The sequence below is a fragment of the Papio anubis genome, chromosome 2 (assembly GCF_008728515.1).
Source record: "Papio anubis isolate 15944 chromosome 2, Panubis1.0, whole genome shotgun sequence".
Classification (NCBI taxonomy): domain Eukaryota; kingdom Metazoa; phylum Chordata; class Mammalia; order Primates; family Cercopithecidae; genus Papio; species Papio anubis.
Genome location: NC_044977.1, coordinates 82,438,166 through 82,452,543, shown reverse-complemented (window position 1 = coordinate 82,452,543; position 14,378 = coordinate 82,438,166). Strand labels below are relative to the sequence as shown.

Genomic DNA, 14,378 nt, shown 5'->3' with positions numbered 1-14,378 from the left:
CACAATGTTTCAAATATATAAGTTATTGGTAAGTGATAGCTTCATTCCTTTTTATTTTCACTTAATATAGGACTTCTTAAACTGTGATCACTTTTGGTATTAATGCCAGTGTCACAATCTTATAAGACCTTGAGGATATCAGTATAGTTGGTAGCTTATTTTGGTGGGAGGTTTTTGAAGATTTTTCCAATGTCCTGTTTACTTTCTGTATGAAGGAGTGTAAAGGTCGTTTAGAGGCAGACATTTGAAAGGGGAAAATTACCCATAAAATCTAGATTTTAAAAGCAGCATACGTAAGTACATTTTGATCTTGGGCTTTTCAGAGATTATTATGATGAAGTGTTGAAGGGAGTTAAGCAATCTTTAAACTTAACATTTTTTATTTGTGGGGAAAGCCTTGAATGTGCTAGAAGCTTGTTTTTATACCCAACATAATATTTTCCTGTCTTTCAAAAACAGAGACAGTGATCTGAGGGTAGGAGGTTAAGAGAAAGCAATAAATTGAAGGAGAAGTAAAGCATTGAATAGGAAAGTGAGAAGGAAAGATTAAGCAGAGTGAGGCCCACCCATTACTGTATTGGTCTGTGCTTTCAGTAGAATCGCTTATTTTACGCTTGTTAGAAGCTACTTACTTTTGTTTGTTTACTTTTCAAGATATCTGAAGCAAAATGGCATACATAGGTTTTAAAACATTTTAATTCATTTTTCTTTTTCCTTTTTTTAGTCCTTGGCATATGAAGTAATACTGTAAATTTAAAACAATCTGTTTTCTATTTGCAATTACAGCTTAATTATTAAAATTAAAATAAACTTTAGGAAGTTTAATATAATTTAGCTTTTAAGAGTCAAGAATTAAGGTTTTAGAAATGAGTAACTATTAATCAACTAATGATATATTGCTTCTTAAAGACCTTGATGTTTGTATTTGATAATGAGATTTTTCTTTCATGCAGTTTGAAAACTTTGAACAGTTACATAAGGAATCATGTGTGTTTTCAGATTCCATCTAGTAAAACTTGTGAATTTTTTCAAAGTCACTTGCAATGTATTGTGTCTCTGTCCTTTGTGTTTCTGTAATTATTTTCATCTTTTCCCATTTCCTTCTCATTGTTTGGCTTTTCTTATATGGTTAAATATTAGTATCACTTAAATTTTTGCTGCCAATTTAGTTGTACATAATCTAACTTTCTGGAGAAGATGAATTTTGAACAAGCAATTCTCCTTTTAGTAGAGACAGGGTTTTACCATGTTGCCCAGGTTGCTCTTGAACTCCAAGCACAGGCAGTCCACCCACCTCTGCTCCCAGAGTGCTAGGATTACAGGCCTGAGCCACCACAGCTGGCCAACAATTTTTAAATGATAAGAAACAGAGAAACCTGGTCAATAATTTTCTAATGATAAGAAACAGAGAGGCCTGGCCAATAATCTCCTCTCCCCTCCCCTCCCCTCCCGACAGAATCTTGCTTTTGTCAACCAGGCTGGAGTGCAGTGGGATGATTTCGGCTCATTGCATCCTCCACCTCCCAGGTTTAAGTGATTCTCCTACCTCAGCCTCCTGAGTAGCTGGGATTACAGGTGCACACCACCATGTCCGGCTAATTTTTGTATTTTCAGTAGAGACGGGGTTTCTCTATGTTGGCCCGGCTGGCCTCAAACTCCCGGCCTCAGGTGATCTACTCCCCTCAGCCTCCCAAAGTGCTAGTAGGATTACAAGCATGAGCCACTGTGCCTGGGCCAATCATTTTCTAATGATTAGAAACAGAGAGGCCTGGGGCAGGTGGCTCGTGCCTGTAATCCCAGCACTTTGGAACTCTGAGGCGGACAGATTGCCTGAGCTCAGGAGTTTGAGACCAGCCTGGTCAACAGGGTGAAACCGCGTCTCTACTAAAAATACAAAAAATTAGCCAGGCACGGTGGTGAGCGCCTGTAGTCCCAGCTACTCAGGAGGCTGAGATACGAGAACAGCTTGAACCCAGGAGGCGGAGTGCAGTGAGCCGAAATCAGACCACTTCACTCCAGGCTGGGTGACAGAGTGAGACTCTGTCTCCAAAATAAAAAAATTTTTTAAATTTTTAACAAAAGAAACAGAAATTGCGTATAATCCCACCACTCTAACACTAAGTAACTATTTTCATTTTCCACATTTCGTTGTTAAGGTTTGTATATGCACATGAACTTTATTCATACTTCAGAATATACTTATATACAGGATAGTTTTTGTAAAATACAAATGTATATCACTTATGGAATGTGTTGCCGGATTTTTAGCCCTTTGTTTATTAATGAGATTGTTATAAGAACAGAAGATTTTATACTTGAGTCACTAAGAAAGGGGAATTAAAAAAAAATCCCTACTGTACCATTTGTTTCTATTTAGACTTTTTTTTTTTTTTTGGGAGATGGAGTCTTGCTCAGTTGCCCAGACTGGAGTGCAGTGGTGTGATCTCGGCTCACTGCAACCTCCGCCTCCCAGGTTCAAGTGATTCTCCTGCCTCAGCCTCCCAAGTAGCTGGGATTACAGGCGCCTACCACCACGCCTGGCTAGTTTTTGTATTTTTAGTAGAAATAGGTTTCACCATGTTGGCCAGGCTGGTCTCAAACTCCTAACCTCAAATGATCTGGCATTTAGACATTCTTAAGTTCATTTCACTATATGTGCATATCTGCAGAGAAAAAGATATATACCCACAATGGTTCTCTCTGAGTGTTGGCATTCAGTAATTTTTATTTCCTCATGATTTACTTCATAAATTTTCCGTAATCAATATTTTTTATATTCAAGAAAAATAAATTATTGTTTAAAATGCCTATTTCAATTTTCTGGAGTAAAGTTGTACATAATTTTAAAAAAATCTTTACTAGGCACCAACTTTGTTAGGGCCTGGTGATGGGCTTTGGGGATATACAGGTGAATAGGTCATAGTTCCTGAGAACACAGATGTATAATCAAAGAAGGACAGTAAAGTTTATGTAGGCTCAATGAAGTCTGTATCATGGGTGCTCAGCAGGGAGGTGGGTGCTGGTCCTTAATACTCCATTTTATTCAGCATTTTAGTGTTTTTGTGACTAGTTGAATTAGACCGGTTCTTACAGTGTTTGCAGTTATTAAGGTGGGATCAAAATTATTCCTATTTTTAGCTGACATCTGATCAGTTTTTCAGCAGCTTACATATGATTTGTCAGTTCAGTCTAAGAACTTTACCCAGTCAACCTCCAAGCTAGCCATTACAAGAATGGCCTCTAGGATGTGGAGTGATTAGCAGCTGGTAGAGGTCATGCATGGTAGCCTTGCTTTGAGTCCCCTGTACTCACCGCCAACACACCTAGCAGTATCTTACAGGGCCTTGTAAATAAAATAGGGACTCCAGCTTCCTTAGCTGCTATATTCTCATGAGAGTAATAGTAGCGATAAAGTCCTATTTCCAAAGTACTGTTTTAAGCTCTTTATTCATATTAATATATTTAATACCCCCAATAACTCCATGGAATTGGTTATATGATTAGCTCCCTTTTTTTTTTTTTTTTTTTGAGATGGAGTCTTGCTCTATTGCTCAGGCTGGAGTGCAATGGCATGACCTCGGCTCACTGCAACCTCCGTCTCCAGGGTTCAAGCAATTCTCCCACCTCAGCCTCCCAAGTAGCTGGGACTACAGGCACGTGCCACCACACCTGGCTGATTTTTGTATTTTTAGTAGAGATGACGTTTCACTGTGTTGGCCAGGCTGGTCTCGAACTCCTGACGTCGTGATCCGCCCACCTTGGCCTCCCAGAGTGCTGGGATTACAGGTGTGAGCCACTGCACCTGACTTCATTATCTCATTTTATGCATGAGGAAGCTGAGACCTATATTGATTAGGCAATTTGCCTTTCAGCTGGTGGGTAGAGCTAGATTTTGGACCCAGTATAGTTTCTGAGCTGCTATACTACCTTTTTGTCAGCAGTAGTTATCAGGCCAACAAGGCAACTAGTATCAATTAGTGCCATCTATTTAATGTTTTGTTTTAAAGTGTTACACTGAGTTCAGTTTCATACATACATCTAAGTTTTCAGTCAGTTTCTGAGGTGGCTGGGTAGAGAAGAGGAATAGTAGTGTTTTGATTAAAGTTGTTCTTCACTGGAACAAGTTTCCAAATTATAACCTTGCTTTCCAGAACTTTGCTTTTTAAGACTTTCTGTATAGTAATGTTTAATTTTAAAAGAACATAATTTACATATTTCAAAATTGAAAATGGGAGAATATTGTTTTTTTGTTTTTTGAAACGGAGTCTCACTTGGTCACCCAGGCTGGAGCGCAGTAGCACAATCTTGGCTCACTGCAACCTCCACCTCCTGGGTTCAAGCGATTCTTATGCTTCAGTCTCCCGAGGAGCTGGGACTAAAGGTGTGCGCCACCACACCCAGCTAATTTTTTTATATTTTTAGTAGAGACAGGGTTTCATCATGTTGGCCAGGCTGGTCTTGAACTCCTGACCTCAGGTGATCCTCCTGCCTCAGCCTCCCAAAGTGCTGGGATTACAGGCACGAGCCACCACACCTAGCCGAAAAAGGATAGAGTACTCCTTTTCTGTATAGAAATTCTTATAATCAAGTAATTCATATCCCTCAAAGAGCATTTAATACATTTTGGATTTGGAATTTGTTTTTAGAAATATATTGATATGTACAAGGTAGGTTTACATGTTTTTGTTTTCTAAGAATTTTATACATTTATAAAGAATTGAAAAATAGTTCACTTTTTTTTAATTACATGAAGGCAAATGTATAAACTTTGTGGTATAAGATATTCTGGTGCTCTCATACTCTATTTCCTCTATTGTCCGGATATTAGATAAAACTTCTAAATTTTACTTTTCAGTGTCATCCATGCACCATTACCAAGTCCTGTTGACAAAGTAAGTTGCTAATGATTATTTTTTCCAAACTGACTCAGCTGTGTTGCTTTGAAAATGTTTGTTTTTAATATGCTTTACCTAGAAATTTATTTCTCTTTTGTAACAAAATATGTAGAATGCATATAGCTCTATAGTTATTATAATCTTCTGATCTTCAATAGCTGGAGAATCTAAGATGGATGTTTCTTCAGAAAAAGGCTTTGTTATCTCAGTTAAATTATTCACTGTGTAAACGAGGAGTACCTGTTTTGTGTCTAGCCAGGGATGAGGAGTATTCGCTGTTACTTTTTATTCTGAGATACAATTCTGTCTAGAAATATGTTAAAGTTTCTACCTAAATAGTTCACTCAACATTTACCAATACAGGGAGGTAATACAGAAATACAGGCTTACAAAAATTGTTCTTTTGTTGTCTTTAAGGGTTACTTTTTACTTGATCTGATCAGAAACTTTGCAGTAATTGCTTGCTAGAAAGCATTTTTCTTTTGTTCAGAAATAATGGTTTATTCAATTATAGGTATCATTGCTAATTAGCCCCCCAAAATACATCTTTTGACATTAATGTGGGAGTCTAGTTTTCTTAGTGCAATAACTAAACTAGTGGAAAAAATATTTTACATTTTTCCTCCATTTGAATGAAGAGTGAAAGCCTGCTTGAAACTGAAGTTCTCTGTTAGATTCCTTTTTTAGAAGTAAAAGTGGTTAATCATCAACTTCTGCAATACCGAGAATTATTCAGAAGTAAATAATGGTACTGCTAATTTAGAAGTAAATTTAAGAAATAATGCCAACTCTCTGCTTTCTAGTCAGCATATTAATTAAAGTATACTTCCCAAGCTTAATAAGGACTGGTGCTATAACATCATTAATAAGCTAACACATAGGGGTAAATATTACAGCAACCCAGTAGTCTTTCTTCCTCCTTCTTCTCCTCCTCTTGCTCCTCCTCCTCTTCTTCTTTTCTTTCTTCTTTCCTCCTCCTTTTCTTCCTTCTTGTTGTTTTCTCCCTCTTCTCCTCCTCCTCATATTTCTTCCTTTTTCTTTCTTTTCTTCCTCCTTCTTTCTTCCTTATTTCTTTTTCCTTATTCTTCTTTCTTCCTTCTTCCTTCTTTCTTGTTCCTTCTTTTCTTTTTTATCCTTCTTCTTCCTTCTTTCTTCTTTTTTTTCTTCTTCCTCCCTCCTCCTACTTATTCCTTCTTCTGTCTTCTTCTTCCTTCTTCTTCTTCCTTCTTCCTCTTTTTCCTCCCACCTCCTCCTCCTTTTTCTTCCTCCTCCTTCTGCTCCCTCTTCTCCTTCCTCCTCCTCTTCTTCTTTTTCTTCTTCCTCTTCCTTTTCTTCCTCCTCCTCCTTCCTTCCTTCTTTTTCCTCTTCCTTCCTTCTTCTTCCTTCTTTCCTCCTCCTCCTACTCCTTTTTTTTTTGAGACAGTTTAACTCATGTTGCCCAGGCTAGAGTGCAGTGTTGCAATCTCAGCTTACCGCAACCTCCACCTTCCAGGTTCGAGCGATTCTTCTGCCCCAGCCTCCCGAGTAGCTGGTATTATAGGCATGCGCCACCACGCCCTGCTAATTTTACGTTTTTAGTAGAGACGGGGTTTCTCCATGTCGGTCAGGCTGGTCTTGGACTCCCAACCTCAGGTGATCTGGCCGCCTCAGCTTCCCAAAGTGCTGGGATTACAGGCGTGAGCCACCGCGCCCAGCCCTTCTTCTTATTATTTATTTATTTATTTTTTTGAGATGGAGTCTTGCTCTGTCATCCAAGCTGAAGTGCAGTAGTGTGACACGGCTATTTTTTGTATTTTTAGTAGAGACGTGGTTTCACCATGTTGACCAGGCTGGTCTCTCAAACTCGTGGCCTCAGGTGATCCACCTCCCTCGGCCTTCCAAAGTGCTGGGATTATAGGCATGAGCCACTGCGCCCGACCCTTCCTCTTTTTTTTCTTTTTAAATAATGCCGTGGTTCTATATTCCACAACCTTGAAAAAACCCTTATAGAAGATATTCCTTATAATACTCTTGAGTTCTAAATAGTTTGACTATGACTTACAGTGTTTAAACACCATTACTTCCCATCTTTTTTCTTAAAACTTACCTATGGATTTAAAGAAAGATTGCCTCAGGCCACTGGACAAAGTGTTGTATTTCATGTCCCTGCCCTCCCTATACCACATAAAAATACCATTGTGAAGATGGCTACTTCTAAATGAATGAGGCTTGTTAAAATAGTAAAGAACTATTTAATGATGAATTTTAAAGGGAAAATATGTGGATCTATTGATTTAGGAGGTTTTATTTCTGGATTAAGAAAAGGCTTTATTTCCATCAGAAAAGAAAAAACTTAAAAGGCTATATTGCCTTTGTGCTATAAATTTGTGATTTTAATAACAGTTATTTTGCATATTTAAGTAAGTAGACATTTCAAGGAATTGGTTTAATGTTTTTTATGAAGTGTTTTCTGTTGATATTGTGTCATTTGTTTCTAGGTTGCTGCTAACACTCCAAGTATGTACTCTCAGGAACTATTCCAGCTTTCTCAGTATCTACAGGTAAAAGTAAATCTTGAGAATTCTTATAAGCAGAATTTCTTTTAAACTTTTAAAAGTTCTTAAAAGCAGAATTAGGGCCAGACATGGTGGTTAATGCCTGTAATCCCAGGACTTTGGGAGGCCTAGGCAGAAGGATTGTTTGAGGCCAAGAGTTTGAGACCAACCTGGGCAATAAAGTGAGACCCCGTCTCTACAAAAAAAAGTTTTGTAATTAACCAGGTGTGATGGTGTGCATCTGTCGTCCCAGCTACTTGGAAGTCTCAGGTGAGAGGATTGCTTGAGCCCAGGGGGTTGAGGCTGCAGTGAACTTTGATGGCACCACTGTACTCCATCCTAGGCAGCAGAGCAAGACCCTGTCTCAAGAAAAGAAGCTCAGAATTAAACAACTTATATTTTATTTTGCCAGTTCACAAATATAGGATAAAAAAATATTGGCTGGATACAAATACAAAAGAAATACTATCTTTTCAAAAAAGAACAAAAGATTAAAAGTAGATCTTATGAAGAAAGATAAAAGAGTCAAGATTAAATCTAGAGAAAAGCCTTTGTACGAGAAGAATTTTTTTCTTCAAGTATGAGGAGGTTCCAAAACAGTTTTTTAAAATCTGTTTTTAAATTTTTTGAGGGACAGGGTCTGACTCTGTCTCTCAGGCTGAAGTGCAGTGGCATGGTCAGAACTCACTACAGCCTCAAACTCCTGGGCTCAAGTCTTTGTCCTGCTTCAACCTCCCAAAGCACTGGGATTATAGGTGTGAGCCGCCACGCCAAGCCCCAGAACAATTCTTTATCCATAGATGGCTTTTGTTTTGTTTTGTTTTGTTTTATTTTATTCTATTTTATTTTTGAGATGGAGTCACATTCTGTAGCCCAAGCTGGAGTGCAATGGTACGATCTCAGCTCACTACAACCTCTGCCTCCTGGGCCCAAGCGATTCTCCTGCCTCCTTCCTGAGTGGCTGAGACTACAGGTATCCACCACTATGCCTGGCTAATTTTTTGTATTTTAGTAGAGATGGGGTTTTACCGTGTTGCCCAGGGTGGTCTCAAACTCCTGAGCTCAGGCAATCTGCCCACCTCAGCCTCCCAAAGTGTTGGGATTATAGGCATGAGCCATGGCGCCTGGCCCATAGATGACTTTTAAATAAAATTAAACTGGGAGATATTTTGATTGCTTAATAATATTAATAACAAGTAATTATATAGCACTTCTTATATGCCAAGCTTCATTCTAGCACTTTACCTATATTATTTAATTATCACAACAATCTTACAAGGTGCATATTTTATCCCTATTTTTACAGATAGAGTAACTGAGAGGCAGGAAGATTTAATAATTTATACAATATCACACATCAAGTATATGGTAGAGCTGGGATTCGAACCTGGACGGCCAGACCTCAGATTTTCTGCTTTGTGTAACCACTGTGCTGTGCTGCTTGATTCACAGAATAATTTCTTGGTGTAGAGCAGATACTTCTTCAAATTAATGCCATATTTAAAGAACCATACAAATCTCTAAAAAGCAAACAAGTGTTTTGAGTTTTTTTGTTTGTTTGTTTTTTCTGTTTTTTGTGGGTTTGGGCTAGATTATATTTCTTATTCTGGTGAGGGAGCATGGTAAAAGAAAACCCTGGATCAGGAGATTAGAGATTGAGGTATTTTTTTGTTTTGTTTTTTTTTTGAAACAGACTCTTGCTCTGTCACCCACACTGGAGTGCACTGGCTCAATCTCGTCTCATTGCAACCTCCCCCTCCCGGGTTTAAGCAATTCTTCTGCCCCAGCCTCCCGAGTAGCTGGAATTAAAGGCATGTGCCACCACACCTGGCTAATTTTTTGTATTTTTAGTAGGGTAGAGTAGATTTTTAGGTTTCACCGTGTTGGCCAGGCTGGTCTTAAACTCCTGACCTCAAGTGATCCACCCACCTTGGTCTCCCTAGGTGCTGGGATTACAGGTGTGAGCCACTGCACCCAGCAAGAGTGAGGTTTTTATCTTAGTTCTGCTACTCAACCCACTTTTGTGACCTTGAGTGAGTCATTTTATGTGGGTAGGCCTTCAGTTGTCTTTTGTTTCAAATAATAGAACCAAACGCGTGATCCTGGGTCCCTACATTCTTTTTTTTTTTTTTTTTTTCTGAGATGGAGTCTTGCTCTGTCGTCCAGGCTGGAGTGCAGTGGCACGATCTTGGCTCACTGCAACGTCCGCCTCCCAGGTTCAAGTGATTCTCCTGCCTCAGCCTCCCGAGTAGCTGGGACTACAGGTGCGTGCCACCACACCTGGCTGATTTTTTGTATTTTTCATAGAGACAGAGTTTCACCATGTTGGCCAGGACAGTCTCGATCTCCTGACCTCGTGATCCACCCTCCTTGGCCTCCCAAAGTGCTGGGATTACAGGCCTGAGCCACCACACCCAGCCCCCTACATTCTTTTATAGGAATCAATCGGTGAGAATAGTTCCATCTTAGTTAAGAATGTACACATCTATGAAAATGAACAGAAAATTAATCAATGTATTAATCAGATCTTATCTTCCACCAGGCATAGTGTATGCATAGAAAAACATTATACATTTGGATTTTAATAGAGTATTTAAGAGTATTCTAAGCCAAAATTCCCTTGATTTAATCGTTGGCTTTAATTTCTGACCTACTGGGAAAGTTGTTTAACTCTTTTATGCCTCATTTTCCTCATCTATGAAATGGATATAGTAACAGCACTTAACTTCACAGAATTGTGAAGAATAAAAAAAAATTAATATATGTAAAGCACTTAGAACAGTTCCTGGCACATAGAATGTATGCCATAAATGTTAGTAGTTGTTTACCATTCAATAGGAAGGCACATTAATTAAGCTGCTTATTTTTAGAGGTGGAAGAAAACTTTGAGATTAATGTAATTTAAACCTCATTTTTTCATATGAGAAGTGTGGAGCTCATATAGGTTAAATTATTTTCCCAGGCTTGTATACTACTATTACTAGTCATCGTGGATAGCAAATCTCACTCCCTCACTCTCTCACTCTTTCCAACCTTCGTGTTCTGTGAATATTCCTAGTGTCCTAATCCTCTACTGTTCCTTTTCTAGCTCTTTGAGATAAAATTATACCACAGTCTTTTCTGTATACATTCTTATTGAACTGCTAAAGTTCTAATGTAAATTGTGAACATTTTGAATAAAAACTGGAATAGATGCATTTTATACCTTAGAACTAACTAAAAGACCATTGCTGGACTTACTAGATTTCTGTTAGGATATAGTTCATGGAGTTAAACTCTAAATGGAATTGAATTAAAAAGATGAAATTACACCATCTAGTGGAAGTAGATTCTAAAGATATGGTTGGTTGTTGGTTTTGTTTTTCAGTAAAACTTTTTGCAGCATCTGAGTAATTTCCTGGATATTAGGAATGTTTTAGGAACTTAAACTTGGCAAATAGTCTCTTTTAAGTGAAGCTGTGTTTTAATATAGATTCTGAGGTGTATGGCTTTTTATTAGATTATTTAACCTATAGTTTTAGAGTTATATTAAAATGTAGTACCTCTAGACAAAATTTTCCATATTAATTATTTATCAAGGATGTGGAGAGCAATAAATTCATGCTTTAAACCTCAAGTACTATGTTTGAAGCGCGTACTTCTCTGTTGAGGTGTCTCAGAGGCATTAGGGTCATAAGTGTTGCTCTGGATAATGACAGGAATAAAACAAGGTGAAGAAGGTATGCCAAAACACAACTAAATGCTATGAGCATTTCACCTTGATTCCGGATGAAGGAGACCTGCTTAACAGCTATCAACTGCTAACAAGCCACCTAGAGTTTAGACTTTGTACACCAATGTCTTTCTCTGTAAAATATATCTTTGGGCCGGGCACAGTGGCTACGCCTGTAATCCCAGCACTTTGGGGGGCTAAGGCTGGTAGATCACCTGAGGTCAGGAGTTCAAGACCAGCCTGACCAAAATGGAGAAACGCCATCTCTACTAAAAATACAAAATCAGCCGGGCGTGGTGGCGCATGCCTGTAATCCCAGCTACTCGGGAGGCTGAGGCAGGAGAATCACTTGGACACGGGAGGCGGAGGTTGCGGTGAGCCAAGATCGTGCCATTGCACTCCAACCTGGGCAGTAAGATTGAAATTCCATCTCAAAAAATATATATACTATATAATTTTATAATATCTATGATATATGTAATAGATATAAATACATATTATATATGTAATAGATATATAATATATATTTATAGATACATAGATATCTATATATAGATATATAGATATAAGTATATCATATTTATTACATATATATTATATAAATATATAATCTATAAATATATCTTATATATAATCTATAAATATAATATCTATTGTTATATTTATATATTTATATGATATATATTTATATAACATCTATTATATAATTATATCTATTATATAAATATAATTATATAGTATCATCTGTGCATATATTATCTATTATGTAATGGATGTATATCTATATATAATGTGTGTAGATATTATATAATATATAATGGATATAGCAGAGTCATAGCTGTTAGCCTAATAATATATATTTATATAATATATATTATATATTTATATAATAGATATTTTATATGTAGTAGATATTATATTTATATAATATATATTTATAATATATTATTTAGATATTATATAATATATATTATATATTTAGATATTATATTATATATATTTTATATATGTATCTTTGGAACTGCCAAATAGTTATTTAACTCTCTCATTATAAATCCCTTTATTACATTGAACCAATATTCAGTGGACTCTTACCTATTTTGGTATATTAATTGCTGCTAAGTGTTATATAGTCAGAGAGAATCAGAACACCTGAAAATGCAGTAGGCTGTGCGAATAAAGTAACCTCTCTTTTTAATAGTATATATTGGCTGGGCACGGTGGCTCTTGCCTGTAATCCCAACACTTTGGAAGGCCGAGGCAGGCAGATCACTTGAGACCAGGAGTTCAGGACCAGCCTGGCCAACATGGAGAAAGCTCATCTCCACAAAAAATACAAAAATTAGCTGGGCATGGTGGTGTGCACCTGTAGTCCCAGCTGCTCAGGAGGCTGAGGCATGAGAATTGCTTGAACCCAGGAGGTGGAGGTTGTGGTGAGCCGATATCATGCCACTGCACTCCAACCTGGGCTGCAGAATGAAACTCTGTCTCAGAAATAAAATAAAACAAAAATGTGTATGTTTATATAAATAACATTTTTAAAAGGAAAAATTAAAAGCTCTTTCTATTTTAGATATCATACTTGTGCAATTAAGCCATTATAAAGTATTTTTGCTGATGACCAGATTATCTTGGCTTCAGTTGGAATGAGTTTGCTCTGAGGTGTATATATTTCACATATATCCACATATACGTGTATGTGGTTGTATATATACACATGTATACATATATATGCTATCATGGATCGCTTTACAACAGGCATATGATTTCATTAGGTGATTTTGTCATTGTGCGAACATTATACATTGTACTTATATAACCTAGATGGCATAGCCTATTACACACCTAGGCTATATAGTAGAGCCTATTGATCCTAGGCTGCAAACCCATACAGCATGTTATTGTACTGCTTACTGAAGGCAGTTGTAACACAATAGTATTTGTGTTTAGAAGCATATCTAAACGTAGAAAAGGTACAGTAAAAATACAGTATAAAAGATAGAAAAAGGCTGGAGGCAGTGTCATCCGAGCACTTTGGGTGACCAAGGCAGGAGGAACACTTGAGGCTAGGAGTTCAAGACCAGCCTGGGCAACATGGCAAAACCCTGTCTCTACTAAAAATACAAAAATTAGCTGGGCGTGGTGGCACATGCCTGTAGTCCCAGCTACTCAGGAGGCTGAGGCACCAGAATTGCTTGAACCCGGGAGGCAGAGTTGCAGTAAGCTGAGATCACACCCCTGCACTCCAGCCTGGATGACAGAGCAAGGCTCTGTCTCAAAAAAGAAAAGAAAAGAAAAAGATAGAAAATGATATACCTGTACAAGGCGCTTACCATCAATAGAGCTTGCAGGACTGGAAGCTGCTCTGGGTGAGTCAGTGAGTGAGTAGTAAGTGAATGTGAAGGCCTATGACATTATTGTACACTACCATAGACTTTATAAACATTGTACATTTAGGCCACTTTAAATATATATTTTAAAAGTTTTTGGGGCAAGCATGGTGGCTCATGCTTGAAATCCCAGCACTTTGGATGGCTGAGGTGGGAGGATCACTTGAGACCAGGAGTTCAAGACCATCCTGAGCAACATAAGAAGGCCCCATCTGTTAAAAAAAAAAAAAAAAAATTTAAAAATATTAGCTGGTGGTTGGGTGCGGGGACTCACGCCTGTGATCCCAGCACTTTGGGAGGCCAAGGTGGGCAGATCACTTGAGGTCAGGAGTTCGAGACCAGGCTGTCCAACATGATGAAATGCCATCTCTACTAAAAATACAAAAATGAGCCAGGCGTGATGGCATTGCCTGTCATCCCAGCTACTCAGGAGGCAGAGGTGAGAGAATCGCTTGAACCCAAGAGGCAGAGGTTACATTGAGCCAAGATCACGCCATTGTACTCCAGCCTGCGCAACAGAGCGAGACTCGTCTCAGAAAAAGAAAAAAAAAATTAACTGGGCATGGTGGTGCGTGTCTGCATCCTAGCTATAGGGGGTGCTGAGGCAGGAGGATCACAAGCTCAGAAATTTGAGATTACAGTGAGCCATCACTTAGTGACATCATCATGCAACTGCACTCCAGCCTGGGTGACAGAGCTAGACTCTGGTCTCAAAAAAAGAAAAAAAAGTTTTTCTGTCTTCTATAATAAGCTAAACTTAGCTTACTATAACTTTTTTACTTTATACACTTACAAGTTTTAAAACTTTTTTGACTCTTGTATTCACACTTAGCTTAAAACACAAACA

General features: G+C 38.0%; 1 protein-coding gene across 19 annotated transcripts in view; it reads left to right on the top strand.

Annotated features, from left to right (window-relative positions):
- The window catches only part of SLMAP (sarcolemma associated protein), a 177,170-nt gene that overhangs the window by 86,628 nt on the left and 76,164 nt on the right, over positions 1-14,378 (top strand). For all 19 annotated transcript variants that reach the window (XM_031663263.1, XM_031663258.1, XM_031663254.1 and 16 more), the window contains exons 4-5: positions 4,856-4,892; positions 7,373-7,435. In XM_031663263.1, coding sequence (XP_031519123.1) covers positions 4,856-4,892; positions 7,373-7,435 — 100 coding nt within the window. The remainder of the gene's footprint in view (positions 1-4,855; positions 4,893-7,372; positions 7,436-14,378) is intronic.